The sequence below is a fragment of the Phascolarctos cinereus genome, unplaced genomic scaffold (assembly GCF_003287225.1).
Source record: "Phascolarctos cinereus isolate Bilbo 61053 unplaced genomic scaffold, phaCin_HiC Scaffold_726;HRSCAF=1367, whole genome shotgun sequence".
Classification (NCBI taxonomy): Eukaryota; Metazoa; Chordata; class Mammalia; order Diprotodontia; family Phascolarctidae; genus Phascolarctos; species Phascolarctos cinereus.
The window spans coordinates 223,153,016-223,171,130 of record NW_027556098.1 but is presented as its reverse complement, the minus strand read 5'-3'; the positions used below and the strand labels follow the sequence as shown (position 1 = coordinate 223,171,130).

At 36.4% G+C, this 18,115-nt stretch overlaps 1 protein-coding gene across 1 annotated transcript in view; it reads right to left on the bottom strand.

Moving 5' to 3' along the window:
- Positions 1–17,871, bottom strand: part of LOC110211526 (sodium channel protein type 9 subunit alpha-like) — a 49,516-nt gene extending 31,645 nt beyond the window's left edge. Inside the window, exons 1-6 of the mRNA XM_078146160.1 lie at positions 17,764–17,871; positions 17,269–17,625; positions 13,705–14,169; positions 9,675–9,795; positions 2,733–2,887; positions 1,316–1,489 (exon numbers count right to left, since the gene is read on the bottom strand). Of these exons, the coding sequence (XP_078002286.1) occupies positions 1,316–1,489; positions 2,733–2,887; positions 9,675–9,795; positions 13,705–14,169; positions 17,269–17,625; positions 17,764–17,871 (1,380 nt within the window). The remainder of the gene's footprint in view (positions 1–1,315; positions 1,490–2,732; positions 2,888–9,674; positions 9,796–13,704; positions 14,170–17,268; positions 17,626–17,763) is intronic.
- Positions 17,872–18,115: the final 244 nt, after the last annotated feature.

Below are 18,115 nucleotides of genomic sequence, written 5' to 3'. Positions count from 1 at the left end.
CTACTCTCATCCTTCATAGCACTTCCCAGAAATCTCAAGTCTCCACTCGAGTCATCATTACAATCTCCTCCCCATTGGAAGATGGGAGCCCACCCCAAGAACCACCCTGGGCTGTTTTGTTTGGTTTTTGTTGTTGTTGTTGTTTTCCTACTTCATTCCATTTGGTCCCTTATGAAGTGATTCTTTTCCTCCCCAAAGTCTATCCTTCTCTCTATGTATCCTTGATCACATCTCTTCTCAGATTCTCCAGAGTACCATCCTCACAGTATTCCCCCTCCTCTCATTTTCAATCTTTTTTCTTCTACTGATTCCTTCCCACGGGCCCAAGCCGCCCCATACTAAAAACAAAACAAAATAAAATAAGCTCACTACCTGCCATCTCTTTGAGCTATTATCCTAACTACCCCCTTTCACAGTCAAATTCCTTATTTTTTGTTGAGGTCACCACCATTCTTTCAGTAATCCAATTTTGAAACCACAGCCTTATCCAATACATCCAATTAGTTTCCAGACCTTTTTTTTTAACCTCCAAAACATGTCTTGTATCTGTCCCTTCTTTCTCTTCACATGGCTATAATCCCAGTTGAGGCCTAATGCAAGAGGCTTTATCCAGGAATATTGAAATAAACTTCGAATTCATCTTCTTGCCTCAAATCTCTCTGCTATTGGATAGCATTGTCCACATAAATGTCAAAATGTTATTTTTTCCTGAAGCACAGGTTTTACTACATCACTCTCCTACTCAATAAATTAGAATGGTTCCCTACTGCCTCTAAGATTAAATACAAACTTGACTGTTTAGCTTTTGCTGACCATCAAAACAAGGCTCCAAACTCATTTTCCACCCTTATTACACATTCATTATTCTCTTTCCTGTACTTTATGGTCTACATTAAACCAGTTTTCTTGCTCTTCATACAGGGCAGTCTATTTCATACCTCTGTGTCTTTGCACTGGCTATCTCCCATACCTACAATACATTCTTACTTCACATCTGCTCTTTGAATCATTTGTTACTTTAAAAAGTCCAATCAAGCAACACCTTGGACATGAAGCCTTTCCTGATTGCCTTAGCAGCCAGTGCCTCATCGCTCCAAATTTACTTTATATTTATTTACTTTGGATATGTTTATTTATGTTCATATTATCTACCACCAATAGAATGTAAGCTGCTTGAAGGCAGCCATCATTCCATTGTTTCATATTCCAAGTACCCATATTGGTACCTGGCACACAGTTATTTAAAAATGTTTACTGATTGATACAATTTGAGGCAGATGAATAATCTTTTAAAAATCTGATTAAACATACGTACATTAACAACCAAGAATTCCAGCCAGCACCAGACATTACTGAAGTAAGTTTTATATCCATATGCCATCCATTTTAGAAGCATCTCTAAAATGAAGATATAAGTGAAGATCATGTTGCCATATTCTAGAATAATCTTGATAGTCTTTCTCTTTTCAATGTATATATCTTCAAAGATCTGTGTACAAATAAGGCAAATTATTAAAACATGCACAACTTGTGATTTATAATGATAGGGGAAAAGGAAATAATTTCTTGTCAAAGACATAGTGGAAAGGAGGCTAAAATCATGGGTTCAATCAACCATTTAAGTCTCTTAGATCAATACCGTTTTCAGCCACACAACTAAGATCCTGAGCTAGTCATCTTACAACTTTATACCTTGGTTCACCATATGCCCAGTCAGAAAGAACACACAGGGATCACAAAATACTGTCCAATTTATTTCACATCAAGGAACAAAAATCATGTATGTCAGTAACAGGGGAAGGAGGGAGGGGAAAGAATAAGAGAAACAAGCATTCATTAAACATTAACTGCATGCCATTCACTGGGCTAAGTCCTTTACTTATTTGATCCTTATTGTAATTCTGTGATATAGATGTTATAATTATCCTCATTTTATAGATGAGGGGATGGAGGTAGACAGAAGTTAAGTGAATTGTCCAGGGTCAAACAGCTAGCAAGTTATTGAAGCTCCATTTGAACTCAGGCATTCCTGATTCCAGGCTCATAGCTCTATCCATTTTGCCATCTAACTGCCTCAATGAGGCAAGGCCATGGGATAAAAAAAAAATGTGGGAGACAGAGAGATGAATGAGCTCCCAATCAAGTGCATAAGTAGAGAGGTTGTCCTTGGCAAGGAGAAAAGATGCCTCTCTTTTTCAGAGATTGGCAAAAAGAAGAAAATAAAGTACAATAAAAAATTGAGGTTCTAAGTAAAGAGCAGAGGAAACTTAACAGTGCATGGCCTTGCTTGTTTTCATAAAGTGGGAGGTGAGGTCCTCTGTTAGGTAGAATAGTGGACAGAGCACTGGGCCTGAAGTCAGCTAGTCAGCAAGACTGAGTTCAAACCTGACTTTAGCTGCTTATTAGCTGTGTGACCCTAAGCAAGTCACTTAACTTCTATCTGCCTCAGTTTCCTCAGCTGTAAAATGGCAATAATAATAGCACCTACCTTCGAGGGTTGAGGTAAGGATCAAATCTCACACACACACACACACACACACACACACACACACACACACACACACACACCACTTAGAGTAATGACTGGCACATAATAGGCACTGAACAAATTATTGTTTCCTTCTTTTCCCTACTGGGGAGTAAGGGTGTTAGGAAGGATGTGAGAAAGTGAGAAAATAATTTTAGGAATAAATGTTCCCATCAATTTCATCCTTGCTTGCTATTTCACTTACCAAAGCAACACAGCTGAGAAAGATGCTGAGAACTATGGAAATCTCAAAGCACCCATGTTTTACTGTCCTATAGCAGGTTTTCCTTAAGTTCCACCAAATCTTTCCTTTCTTAGATTTCACATTGGCTTCACAGTAAGGGAACCTTCTTATACAACCTATTAAAAGTAACATTGCAATTAAAACCAAAATATCAGATGATGGATTAAATAACTCTTTTCAGGCCCCAAATTAAATATCAGCAGTTGTTTGCCAAATTTTCATCTGCTATCTCTATGATGTCTGATACAAGAAGCTCCTGGAAGATAAAAAGGAGAGAGTTCAGAATATGATTTTTTTTCCATGAGCAATGCCCCCCACCTCCACAAATGTGTGGTAATTGTGGTGGTAGTGAGACATATGGCACATGAGAAAAAAGACACCAAAAAAGCACCTGAAACAAGGAAGGCAGTAGTCCCTCTGCACTCTCTTAGAGTGTACTGGAAGCAAGGAGCTCAGTTCTGGTGGGTATATTTTTGGAAAGAAAATATAAATAATTTTAGCATTCCCAAATTAAGAGTTACAAGGATTCTGAGAGGACTGTGTATTGTAACATGAAACAATCAATTGAAACAACTTGAATATTTATCATAGAAAAGAGAAGACCTGGTAGGATGCAGGAAGAACACTTTCAATAGATCATTAGAAGAATTTTGTACTACTGCCATAAGGATGTAAGTAAAAGTATCACTTTATTTAAAGGAGACTGATACCTACAGAACCAATGTAAAAAATTTATAGTGACTACATGAAATCAGAGTTTGTTTCCAAGAAGTGAAAGAAGATGACAGTTTTCCCAAAAAACTTAGTTGTTCTTGAATTTTTAGAGAAACTGGAGAATCAGTTGGATTTTTTAACTATTAGACACCTTAATGAATATATGTGTGTGTGTGTGTGTGTGTGTGTGTGAGCACAAGTATCTAATACAATCAGAAATCTAAGCAAAATTTCATAAAGTGTTGCAACATTGAAGCTAAAACCAAAGACAATTAAAAATCAATGTTACAGAACCAACAAAGAGGACCACTAAGAAAATTTGAACAAGCATTTGTTAAGTATCTATTATGTGCTAGGCACAATGCAAAGTCCTAGTGATACAAAGAAAGGCAAAATCTGTCCCTATTCTCAAAGAGCTCACAGTCTAATGAAGGAGAAAACATGCAAACAACTATGTATAAGTAATTTCTATACATAATAAATTGGAGATAATCTCAGAGACGAAGCACTAAAATGAAGGACTGGGAAAGGCTTCTTGCAGAAGTTTGGATGTTAGCTGACATTTGAAGGAAGACAGGAAGGTCAGGAGGCAGAGACAAGGAGTGTCAGCCATGGGAGATAGCCAGTGAAAACACTGAAAGATCAGAGATGGAATGTTATGTTTGAGTAAGAGCAAGATCAATGTTCACTGGATTATGACATTCTTGGAGGGGAGTAAGTTGTAAGAAGATTGGAAAGGTAGGAAGGGGTCAGATTATGAAGGGCTTTAAAAACTAAACAGATTTTATATTTGGTTCTGGAGGAAATAGGGAGCCATTGGAGCTTATTCAATAGGAAGGTGACATGGTCAGACTTGCACTTTATGAAAACTGATTTGATAGCTAGGTGAAGGATGGATTAGAATGGGAAAGAGATTTGAGCAGGAAAATCAATGAGCAGACTACTGTGGTAGAGTCCAAGTGTGAAGTGATGAGGGTTTGAACTAAGGTGGTGGAAGCGTCAGAGAAGAGAAGGTGGCATATATGAGAGATTTTACATAAGTAGGAAAATAGGACATGGCAAATTACCATTGCTGGGGTGAGTAAGAGATTAAGAAGTCACAGATGACACTTAGACTGTCAACTGAGGTGATTGGGAAAATGGTGGTGCCCTTGACAATAATAAGGAATTTAGAAAGAGATGAGGCTTTTGGGAAAAAGATAATAAGTTCAGTTTTAGACATTTTGAATGTCTAAAAAGGCAGTTGGAGATACAAGCTTGGAAGTTGAGGAGAAAGGTTAGGATTAGACAAGTAGATATCATATATATATGTGTGTGTGTGTGTGTGTGTGTGTGTGTGTGTGTGTGTGTTTGTGCATAAACATACTTATATGTATATATGTGTATGCATATATGTACATATGTGTATGTATATATTACTAATTAAAACCTCAGAGCTGATGAGACCACCAGATGAAATAAAAGAATAAGAAAAAAAGAGAAGAAGGCCTAGGACAGAGCCTTGGCAGACAACCATGTTTGGTGGGCTTGGCTTGAATGATGATATACCAAAGGAAATAGAGGAGTGGTTAACAGAATCAGGAGAGAGTAATGTCACAAAAACCTAAAGAGAAGATATTATCAAGAAGATGATGGTTATTGGTACTGTCAAAGGTTTCAGAAATCAGGAAGGATGAATACTGAAAAAAGGCCAATGGAGAGCATCAGTAACTTTGGAGAGAGCAATTTCAGTTGAAGGATAAGGTTAGAAGCCAAATTGTAAAAATTTTAAGAAAATGAAAGAAAATAAAGTGGTGATAAATTCTTCAAGGAGTTAAGCTGAAAAATGGAAGATGGGCTAGCTAGTGGGGATGGATAGATAAAGTGAACTTTTTTTTTGAGGAGGAGGAGATATGGGCATGATTATATTCAGAAAGGAAGCAGACAGTGATGGAATGGTTGAAGATCAGTGAAAAAGTGGGGATAATAGAAGGGGTAATATGTTGGTAAAAAGGATGGAATAGGATCACTTGTGCATACAAAGAGTTTATTTAGCAAGGAGAAGAGTCATATTGTTATGTTAGACAGAGGTGAAAGACATGATAACAGCAGATGACATTTGAATGATGTGAGATGAGGAACAGGGGAGAAAAGGGAGCTTTCTATGAATAGCTTCAGTTTTTCAGTGAAATATAAAGCAAGGTTCTCAGCTATGAGGGATTGTGTGAATACGGCAATGTTAGACATCCAGATCTCTCACAAACAGTTTAAGGAAGCTCTCAAAATATATTAGTTTTAAGAAAGGAATGAGCAGAATACTTGTAAATTCCTTCACTGAGTCCAGAGCTCCATAGAAAGATGGTAACAATCATGCAGAAACCCTGAAGTAGACACGTAAATATAAGTGAAAGTACTATAGTAATAGGAGAGGAGCTTCAACCCCAGCCCAGCAAGAAAGAAGCCTTAAAGCCTCTCAGTAAGGGAACAGTTTTTGTTGTTGTTGATTTGTTTCAGTCATGTATGACTCTTCGTGACCCCATTTGGGGTTTTCTTGGCAAAGATACTGGAGTGGTTTGCCATTTCCTCCTCTAGCTCATTTTGCAGATGAGAGAACTGAGACAAACAGGGTTAAGTGACTTGTCCAGGGTCAAACAGCTAAGTGTCTGAGGCCAGATTTGAACTCAGGATGATGAGTCTTCCTAAGTCCAAGCCTGGCACTATATCCACTGTGCCACCTAGCTGGGAATGGTCTTAGGAAAAGCTTAATAAGGAGTAGTCTCAGAGCATTCCAGCAACATGAGAAAAGAGGAGAAAGGCCCTGAGCCAAGCAGAGTGTGGACATCTGGAGTTCTACATTAGCACAAGGAAAAAGACCTCAGCAACAAGTTTATCTTAATCTCCAGCCATAGTGGTATTAAGGCCCTAGATAACATCCTGGTAACCCAAATATGACCTATAAAAGGAGACAAGGCCAAATAATTTCTGCAGGATATTCTTAACCTCCTCTTAGAAATGAACAATGGTGAAGCTTCCCATTAGAGCTTATTGCTCTATCCTGCTACCTCTGGCTCATGAAGGAAAAGGAGATGAAGCTTAGCAGCCCTTTGGTAGCCTGGTGAGCTAGATTAATGTGATGATTAGAGTTGTGGAGTTGTAATCTCTAACTAATTGGACAATGCAACATGCAGATGAGTTAATAACTGGCTAGGCTAGTTTGTAAGTCTCAGAGAGAGCCAGTTTGATGATCTTTTCAGTCTTTTAGCTTAAAGAGAACTTCAAGTCACATTGAGCTGACATATTCTAAACTCACCTTTATCAGCAATGGTTAATTAAAAGATTCTTAAATGTTATATGCAAGTCAAGAAGAAAAGCTAATTTCCTCATCTGAAGACTGGTTAGACAAGCAATGATCAGGGAAGCAGTCATGTGTCATGTAGATTTTCCTGACTATACTAATAACATTGAAACTTATAGCCAGGACTTGTAAATTATCCTAAGCAGATGAATTTTTTACCCTCGGGTACTTCCCTGCCAGATTTTTGCTTGTGTGGGACAATTCTTCACCAAGACATATTGAGTGCATTCATGGGAGTTTAGGATCTGATTTTTAGGTGCATTTTGATATATTTTGTTCATTTATGCATTTGTTTTAACATAACAGTATTTGTAATGTCATTGTTTCTTTTGTCTCATGGCTAAGTAAATAGTTTGTTGAAGATAAAAAAAAAATATTATTGTGAGAGATTATAGATAGAAACATATTGGATTGGTGCTAAGGAGTTAAAATAATGAATAGAGGAAGTGTATTTCCCTTGAGCAGGGAACCCTAGAACCCTGGAAGAAATTGAATGTAACCATGTGTGGTGAATGTCTATTTCTGGAAATATCTGCCAGGGTGACTCTATGTTAAAACCAATAAGTGAAATCCAAAGAGCAGTGGGTGTCACAAATGACTAAGTGAGAGGGATGAATTACCTACACAATGTGAGTTTTGCTTATGCCCACTTTGTCTAGATCCCAACTATAATGCCTCTCATCACATGACACTCAGAAAAATTAGGACTATCCAAAAGTGAAATGATCTGTTTCAGGAGGTTCCTTAGTTCCATATCACTGAAGGTTTTTCAGGAAAAGAGCAGTTGACCACATCAGTTATACCAAAGAGAGAATTCTCAGTCAGGTATGGGTAGGACTAGATGATCATTGGAGTCCTTCCTAACTCTGAACTACTAGGGTTCTAAGATTTTTACACTCCCTGCTTCAAGGGGTTATTGTGAAAATACTGCTTTGTAAACTCTATATCATTGAATAAATGGAAGTTTTAAAACTAATGTAAATGTGGAAAATGCTGATAATACCTTTGGAAAGAAAGAAAAAGAGAAGGGGGGAGGAGAGAAGGAGGGAACTTTTGTGTCCAAAATGTTCAGGGAAAAATCACAAGGAGCAAGAAAAACAGGAACAGGCAAAATGCACTTGAGTTCTAGGAAAACATCATATACACAGCCATTCCATACAGAGGGGCTGCTACAGTACAGCAGAAAAGAGGGAGACATAGACAAGAGAGAGATTGAGAGAGGGAAGAAAGAAAGGGAGAGGAGGGGGGGAAGGAAGGAGGGAGAGATAGAGAAACTCAGATTTAACATTAATAGCTATTCAATATGAAGCTAAAACAAAAAAAAACATGTCAGGCATGTTTTGCATGTAACTGCCACAGTGGAAGATCATTTATTATTTTTAAAAGATTTTCATAATTTGCACTGTTTTCATTCATATTGAGATAGAAGAACTTAGTTATTACTTTCGTAATCAAGAGAGGAAAAACAATACACATCCCATAAATGAGAAAAGCAAATTTTATTTGAGATTAAAGCTCATAAATAATGGTCACATGAACCACGTCAAAAGTACTTCTTTATTTTATTGGCATTGGAGTGCTCAGATAACTAGCTGAATTTTAAGAAAAAACTAGTCTCATTAAATGTTAATGGGAAATCACATGAAATTTTTAGGAGTCCCAATAAAAAATTTACATTTCTTATGGGGAAGGTGATAGTTGATCATTAAAAATTAATCATTTATCTACACTGACAAATATAACACAATGTAGCAAATATAAACCCTTCATAATTCCTTTGCTTTAAATTTACTTTATCTCAATAAGAACATAATAATTTTCTAAAGCTTATGTCCTATAAAATAGGCTGAGAACTGGATTCTTGTATGATACAAGTTACATCAAGACACATCAGTTCTGTTGCTGGCTGGATGCTGAATATAAATTGGGAAGTTGTGCCAGATAATTTCAAATGTAAGTGGCACTCTGCCATGAACACAGAGAATGGCAATATTGAACTACTGTAAGTAATGGTATCTATGTAATATGTTGTAATTATAACATTTCTTCTTCTACTTTCCAATTCCCCAGTAACACACACACACACACACACACACACACACACACACACACACACACATACAATGTATATAGTACCATAAATATGATAGAATCCTGTCAATATTTGGCTGTAATTAAAGAGATGTGTTATAATTAAATCTATGAATTTCTATGAAATAAGGAAGTAAGAATGAGGAAGGGTGGTAAAAGAATAAAACTAAATCACATAAATTTGAATCTTTATGAGCAGAAGTCTGAGGGCATAAAGAGTCTATATTGAAAAAAATATAGGGAAGTAGGAAACATGGGAAAACTTTATAAGAAAGTATCTATCTCATGACATGAAAAAGATCTCTGGATTTTGGTTATGGTGTTCCCGGGAGTTTTCATTTTGGGGTTTCTTTCAGGAACTGACTAGCAAATTCTATTGTCACTTTGACTTTTTATTCTAATTAGTCTAGGCAGTTTTCATGCATGGTTTCTTGAAATATCATGTCCAAGCATTTATTTTTGTCATGATTTTTAGGTAGTTTGATTTTTCTTACATTATCTCCTCTTGGCCTGTTTTTCAGGTCAGTTGTTTTTGGTAGTAAAACTTTGCTTCTTCTCTATTTCTGTTTAATCTTTTCATTTTTAAAAATATTTCTTGATTATGTTTATGACAGTAAGTGATATAACTTATGTAGCCATGCAGCTGGAATAGTAATGCATAGTGTAAGATGAAAGTATTATAAAGTTTAGTATTATTAATGGTTGATAAGAAATTCAAAACAATAGTATAAAATTGTAACCATGGGAATCTGTGTTCCACTTACCATATGTAAAACAGGCTCCTGGCTCATCTGATTTCAGAGGTTTATCCACTGCTTGTTCTCCTTCCCCAGAGGCAAGAATGGGAGCCATGCTATCTTCTGAGGAACTAGTTCGTTTGAGGTTCTAAAAACCATGACCATCCCCCAAGAAAAGGAATTTTACTCTTTTGATTGACTTAAGTTTATTTCAACGTCATTTCATTTAAAAAAAGAAATATATGCTAAATATCAATAATGGAAGTGTGGCATAAAAGTATAGAACTATACATTATAGTTAAAATAGAACCAACCTTAACAGGTATATTCACATTTGACTTTTCTTTCCACCTATACCTGTGCACTGTATTTGGTGATAGCACGGAATCATCACCAGTTCCATCTGGTCCTTTTTGTATTTTGCTCCAAGGTCATGATTCACATAGACCGTTAGCGATGATGGGCACACAAAAAAAAAACCAAAAGAAATTTTCAAACATTAAATCAAAGAGTAGGATGAGATCAGGAAGTTGCAGCTTGGGGAGAAAAATAGAAATTCAAAAGATAGACCTAATTTAAACCTGAGTGTTTCTACTCACTTTCAATGATAAAATTAAAGAAAGGTTCTCAATGGAAATTGGAAATAGGACTGCAAGTTAGCCTCTCCCACGTGTTACTTGGCCACAAATATTCCGACTTCCAACAATGCTACGGGCGCCACTGGGAGAGAGAACACCCACATAAATGGAGAGATTTTCTTGTTGCTTATTTTACTATACTGTTTAATTTTTTTTCTTTGAACTAGTGTGCCATGTGACAACAGAAATATGTGAGGACTCATGTGCTATGATTTTTGAGAAGTTAACCAAAATATGCCTGGAATTTGGTTTTTGGGGAAGACAGATATATGATAGAATCCTGAGCTTCAGATAGAAAAGAGTAATCTTCTTGACACTAACTCAATTCTATTAAACCCAAATTTACTAAGTACTTACTATGTTCAAGTTATTCTTTTAGGGGCTGAAGAAGATACAAGGACACATAAGATATACTATCTGCTCTCAGGAAGTGAATAATACATTAGGAGGCATGATATAAACACTCAAATAAGTATTATACAATTTAGAAATGAATAAATGCATAGAAGTAGCTTTTCCAGGAATGAATCTCAGTAGAGAATCTAAACCTCACCTGGGAACATAGGCTAAGAGAAGGCAAAGGGAGTGAGTCTCAGACTTGCCCTCAGAACTAGGAATGGCCTAGGGGAGTTGAAATTGGAAGGGTATTTCAAGAATCATCTGACAGGAATGGTAGGAAGATACTCTGAGGTCCCTCTTGAGACCTGTATTTCTCATGACTGCCAACATGTCAACATCTATTCATCTAGACATACTAGTTTCTAATGCAAGGGGTGCCTATGGCCTAGGTGCTCAAACAGTTCATGCTTTGTTCTGAATAATTAGAAAGGATGAAAAGTTCCTCCCCAAAATTTGGAAGAAAAAAGTCCAAAAAAGGAAATCAGGAAGAAAAACAAATATCCTAAGTGTCATGCTCGTCCTTGCTTTGTTTGTGGAGCATAGCAAGTAACAGGCCTTGCCACAGATTAAGTGTTTTGCATAATGTAGTTTTCTGAACTGAGGTTGGAAAGTTTCCAATAAAGAAAAGGGCTGAGAAGTTTCAGGTTACTCATGTAGACAAGCTGTTTAAAGATGAATGCCGAGTTGAGGAGCTAGAGGCAAGAAGCAAGCTCCAGATCAAATGGGTCAACAAAGTTTGAAGAACAAGTAAATAGAAGTGGTCTTTATGGTAGACAATATGATTTGATGCTAGCAAAACAAAGTGAGTTTAGCCCCTTTGCAACCATAGATAAGGAGAGAATGGCTAACCAAACTAGAAACAGAGATGATGACAAAAGATAAAAAGGATAATTTAAGTCACATAATATTGAAAAACTCTTTCATGAACTAAATCAATAGAAATAGAATGAGAAGAGGAAATAATTTCCATTAGACAAATTGGGGGAATTCCTTAGATTCAGATTACCTAGATTTCTCCTTTGGCACAAGACAGAAATATTTAGGATAGATGATAGTGTAGGTAGTTGGATTTGGAACTCTTTGAATGATCATATTAGAAGAAAAGGCATTAATGGTTCCACAGAATTTGGAAGGAAGTCTCTAGTATAGGTGCCTAGGTACTTACCCTTAGTCCTGTCACCATTTTTTTTAAGTAACTTGGATAAAGGCATTTGTGTAATCAAATTAACAGATGACATGAAACTGGGAAGGACTGCCAACATGTCAAATGAAAGGCAGTATCCAAAATTAATTGTATGGATTGGAGTAATAGGTTAAATATATGAAGTAATAAATGCAAAATCTTAAATTTGTTTTTACAATAACAACAACAACAACAAAACAGATCTTGATAGGGAATTGTGGCTGGCCAACTATTCCTCTCAAAATTTTTGGATGATTTCAGAAGAATGGAAACTATGAGGAAACAGTGTGATGATGGCCAAAAAAGCAGATGCAATCTTAACCTGCATCTAGGAAAGAAGAGTATCTGGAAAATGAGAGGTCATAGTTATATTATACTCTGCCCTGGTCAGATCATATTCTGAGTGCTGTGTTTAAGTTCTAGGGAATTGCATTTTAAACAAAATATTCTCAAGCTAGAGAATGTCCAGAGGGAGTTGGCCAGAATGAGAGCTCTAATTATACATGTATATGTGTGTGCGCGCGCATGCGTGCACGTGTGTGTGCCTGTGTGTTTGTGTATTTATGTGTGTGCATGTATGTATATATATATACTTACATTTGTATGTACATATGTATATATACCCACATACATTTGTATGTATATATGTATATATACACGCATACATATATGTATGTGTGCATATATATATACACACACATCAGTTGAATGACTAAAAATAAAGAAAAATGAAGAGATTATAGTTATCTTTAGGTATTTGAAAGATTCTTATGTGGAAGAGGGATTCAATTTGTCCTGTATGGTCCCAGAGGGCAGAATAAGGAACCATGGGTAGAAAGTAGAGAGTGAGTAGGTTTTGGTTTGATCTAAGGAATTTTGTTTTCACATAAACCATGTGAGAATTTGGCTGCCTTGGGACATGGTGGTTCCCTCTAACTAGCAATCTTCACATTAATGCTATATGACCACATTGAGGGAATGTTGTGAGGGGGAACTTCCAAAACAGGTACTGTTTGAAATAAATTCCCTCTAAGGTTCCTTCTAACACTACTATTACATCAATTCTATAGGAATTCAACCACATCATTTAACTTGTTGCAGACTCGTATGTGCTAATATGCCTCACTGAAGACAACTCACACATCCCCAATCATGGAGCTTGTTTCTGCCTACACTTATTCATCAGTACTTCCACTACACTTGCTTCTCTCCTTATGCTAGGCAAGTGTACCCAATCTCTCCCTTTCTGAGTTTGTCATTAGAGATTTATACATTTACTCCTACCATTTGTTACTCACTCTATCTTACCCAAAATGAACAGGGAACTGGTGAGCAGGCATGGATAGATTATAATATACATCACAGGTATCATAGCATCACTGACATAAAGAATCACTGAATTTATAATAATATTTTGTCAGAGTTGCATTGAAAGGCAGTAGAGGAAGAGAGAGGCAACCTTCTGTGATGAGTGCAAATTCTACCCTTATACAGATTGGTTATATGACCCAGGGCAAGCCATTTAACATCTCAACATCCCCACCAACTCTCTAAGGATATTAGCTGCTAAGTTGTTGCCAATCTGCACTTCTTGAAGTTGTTCCTTTCCTGGAAGATTCCTAAACTGAGGGAATCACAGTTGTGGGCCATTTAGTCATCACAGACTTTTTCATTTGATGAATATTAATAGTATAACTACTATCATATAGGCTGTAGTCCACAAAAGTCTCTGCCATTAAAAAGGAGTCTTTATCCTTAAACCATATTGTTTCTATACCAAATGATAATAATATAAAAAGTACTGCAGAAAAAAAATACTGCATGAAACATTTCTTACCTCTTTGCTGTTTTCAGTGTCCAATTCATTCTTAAATTCTTTGTTATAGACATTTTCAAAATCAGATTCTCCATAAGCAATTGGTGTTCCTTCTGAGAAACTAGGATTAAGAATAAGTGAAGGAGAATCACTTTTGTTCCTGACATATTTCTCCAAGCTGATTCCAATGCTATGGATTCTATCTTTATAATTCTGGAAATTTTTGTTTATGTCATTAACTGTGTGGTTGGATGTGACTTTCTTCTCCATATTTAGGTTTTTCTCTTCTTTGATATCATTTGAAATCATCTGCTTCTTCAAAAACCTTTTTGCAATGAGATCAAGTAAAGTTTGTCTCACATAATGTATTCCTTTTTGAATCCTTGCCATTGCAAGCTGGAGATTATTGGATTCAGGGCTCACTTGGATGGCTGCAAAGTTCTCTGAACTAAATGAGCTCAGAAAAGCCACAAACAGGATCAATAACTAAATGGGGAATTAAAAAACAAGGAGCTTAGATTACAAATGCATCTTTGTGTTCTGGAAAAAAACAACAACAACAGTAATTTCTTTTAAATGTGTACTGCAGGTCAAAGTACAGACAAAATAATGCAATGAAGACAAATCTGTTTCTTCTCTTCAGAGAAACATACACATACATTATATACAATATATATGTGTTCAGTGGGGTCATTAAGATTTAAACACTCAAGAAACATATACATAGAAGCAGAGTCATAACCCATAATAATCTTTCTCAGAACCAGGGCCTCAGGTGCCAGGTGCAGTGAGGCTGGCCTTGGAATCAGTAAGACTTGGGTTCAAACCCCACCTCAGACAATTACTAGCTATGTGAACCTAGACAAATAATTTAACCTCTCTGGCCCTCAGGTTCATTATCTTTGAATAAGAGTATTGCATTTGGCTTTTAAATTCCCTTCCAACTATAATCTATAATTTTATCTTCCTATACAAAGCTAAGTGCACACTTCAGCTTTATCTTTTCTTAGCCACTCCTACTGTCTTTAATGGGAAAAAGGAATTGTTTCTGAGTTTAGTCAAACCCTTGAGGACATGGTCACTAGAAATTTATTTACCCATACATTCTACAGAACACTCTATCTAACTCAATCCTTTCTTCACACTTCACATTTTACTGAGAAAATGGAATCCACTTGCATAAGTTCCCTTTTCTCTTTCTCTCCACATTTCAAAACTCATTGATACTGCCCCACTCATTCTCTTCTGATCTACTATTTCTGAAAAAGAGGCAGTCCTTTTGCTGAAGGATAGTCATTTCTACAGGTATTCTTGGTCATAGCTATCCACTTCTCTCTTTTCCAGAAGATTGCCCTATAATCATCCTGTACCTTGATCCTATGACTAATTCTTTCTTATATACTGGTTCCTTCTCTGATACCTACATAAATGCCCAAGTCTCTTCCAACCTTAAAAAAAAATCCTTACTCCACTCTAAGAACTCTTCAAGTTCTCACCTTCTATCTCTTCTCCATTTCACTACCAAACTCATAGAAAAAAGTGGACTACACTTTTGCTACCTCTCCATCTCCTCTCATACACTTTTAATTCTTTGCAACCTACCTTCTAATATCATCACTAAACTGAATCTTTCTCCAAAAGTACTGTTGGCATATTTGACAAATCTCTGAAGATAAAAAGCTGAGATACTATACATGCACTTTTTTTGGACTATAAAAATTATTTTAAAATGAGCCTTGAAGGTCAAAGAAGAGACAAAATCAAAATCTCTTCATCAGCTTTTCTCAGTCCTCATCATTTTTGCCTTTCTTCAGCTTATGTTGAGGAAGTGAAATGGTTAAGAATTAATGACCGACTGTACATGTGAGATGAGGGAAAATGAGGAGTCAAGGAAAATACTAAGATTGCAAACTTGGGAAATTGAAAGGATGGTGGTATCTTTGAGAGGAATACTTACATTAAGAAGAGGAGTGGATTTGAATGGAATGTTAATGAGTTATCTTGGGGACATGTTAAGTTTGAAATGTCTTTGGAATATTCAGTTTGAATTGCCTAAAATATAGTTGATGATGTGTCACTATAACTGAGGAGAGATCCAGGACTTGATATATAGATCAGGGAGATAATCATCATGATAATTGATGAGGTCAACAAGTAGAAAAGTATATATAGTGAAGATGAGATCAGGATAGAGACTTCAATTGTATTTTGAGTTTTTTTGTTTAGTCATTTCAGTCATGTCTAACTCATTGTGACCCTGTTGGCAAAACTGCATTTTCCTTCTCCAACTCATTCTACAAATAAGAAAACTGAGGCAAGTAGGATTAAGTGACTTGCCCAGAGACACAGAGCTACTAAGTGTCTGAGGCCAGATTTGAACTCAAGAAGGTGAATCATCCTGACTCCAGGCCCAACAACTCTATCCACTGCACCATGAGAGAATATGAAAACTTAGAGAAGAAAGACTATTCAGGAGGAGAGGGTGGTCAACAGTCACCTCACATATACAATCAGTTGCCATTTCTTGTCTATTCCACTTCTTTAACAATTCTTGGATATGTTCTCTTCTGTTTACTTACATAGCCACCACTCTAGTTAAAGACCTCATCAGCTCAAAACTTGACTACTTCAATAGTCTCTTAATTAGTCTCCCTTCCTTTCCTTCACTTGCCGTATCTCGGACTAGCCAGACCTGCCTTTCATACCTTGTTAAAAAGTGTTATAGATTCTACCTCTACAATATCTCTAATATCTCCATGACATGTCTCCTCTCAAATGACTATAATTCTTCATTAGGTTCTCAATACCTCACTTGCACAACTGTCTCCTAATTTCTCTCCTTTCAGCTTCTTTCCTCTTTAGTTGATTTTCCACATAGCTGTCCAAATAATATTCATGACACACAGGTATGTCCATGCCACTCACATATTCAAAAATCTTCAGTGACTTCCTATTGACTGTATAGTAAAATACAAATTCTTAACTTTAATATTTAAACCTTTCATAATATGGCTCCCACCTCTGTTTCCATATTTATTTTATATTATCTTCTCAAATAAAATTATCTCACTGGCTGTCATCCAAACTTGACATTTCATCTTCCATTTCTAAGCTTTTGCACAGACTTTGCTTATAAAACACTATCTCATTAACCTCACCTCAAAATCAACAGCTACCTGAATTAAGGCTCACCTCAAGCTCACCTCCTATAGGAAACCTTTCCTAATCTTCCCAGTTATTAGTGTTATCTCTCACTCCAAATCACCTCTGGTTTTCTTCTCTTTGTGCATATTTTATCCTTATCAGTATTAAGCTATTTTAAAGCTAGGCTAGGTGTACCTTTGTCTCTTTATCCCCAGTGTTTAGCACAGGATCTAGCTCACAGTGATTAATAAATGTTTGATAAATTGAATATGCTACCAACATAATGACTAGGAAAATAATAGCCTGCTTAAAAATTTTGTAATGAAGCACCTATGAATTTACCTAGAGTTAAAAGACTTAAATTCCCATTAGCTCAAAACCATTAAAATTTCCTAATGATTTACATTTTTACTGAGCATTTGAACTCCTATGATTACATACCAGCAGTTTCTCAATAATAACCGTCATTACAAAAAAGACAAGACATTTGCTTTGGCTTGCTATATCCATACAGTCCCACATAGGCTCTATCCATTCACCACAAAGCACTCGGAACATCATCAAAAAGGAGTGGAGGAAGTCGTGCATGTGCCAACGTGGAAGTGGACAGTCACCACCAGGGTTGCAGAAATATTCTTGGCAGCTGTCACCAAATTGCTGCATGCCAACTACCGCAAAAATGAACAAAGTGATGAACGATACCAATAACAAGCCTTGAAGGACCTCCACAGAGTAAGCAATGATCTTTATCAGCCTTTCATACATTGGCCAGTATTTTGCCAATTTGAAAACTCGAAGCTAAAAAGTAAGAGGAAGAAATATAATTTTATTATTAATTACAATTACAACTCTTTTATGTCCTTAGAATTACAATTTATGTAGTGCTAAAATATAGGGAATCTAAGAAAAACAACTTTTTTTTAACATGTTTCATACTTCATTAAATCTGTTTTCATCTTCCTTTTGACTTAACTTTGCTACAAGATGATTATTTCCCACATTCCCTATTTCTTTGCATGGTTCAATCAAAACTGAAATGGCCATAATCAATAATCAGATTAGTGGTTAGAACCCAAACATAGGCAGGAAAGCAACACCTCAGGGGGTACTTAAGCTTATTAAGCACAAATGTGAGAGGTACTGGGGCTTAACAGAGGGGGAGAGAGAGAGAGAGAGAGAGAGAGAGAGAGAGAGAGAGAGAGAGAGAGAGAGAGAGAGAGAGAGAGAGAGAGAGAGAGATGGCTATGGAATCAGGTGTACCTGGGTTGAAATCTTGCCTAGGGTAGAT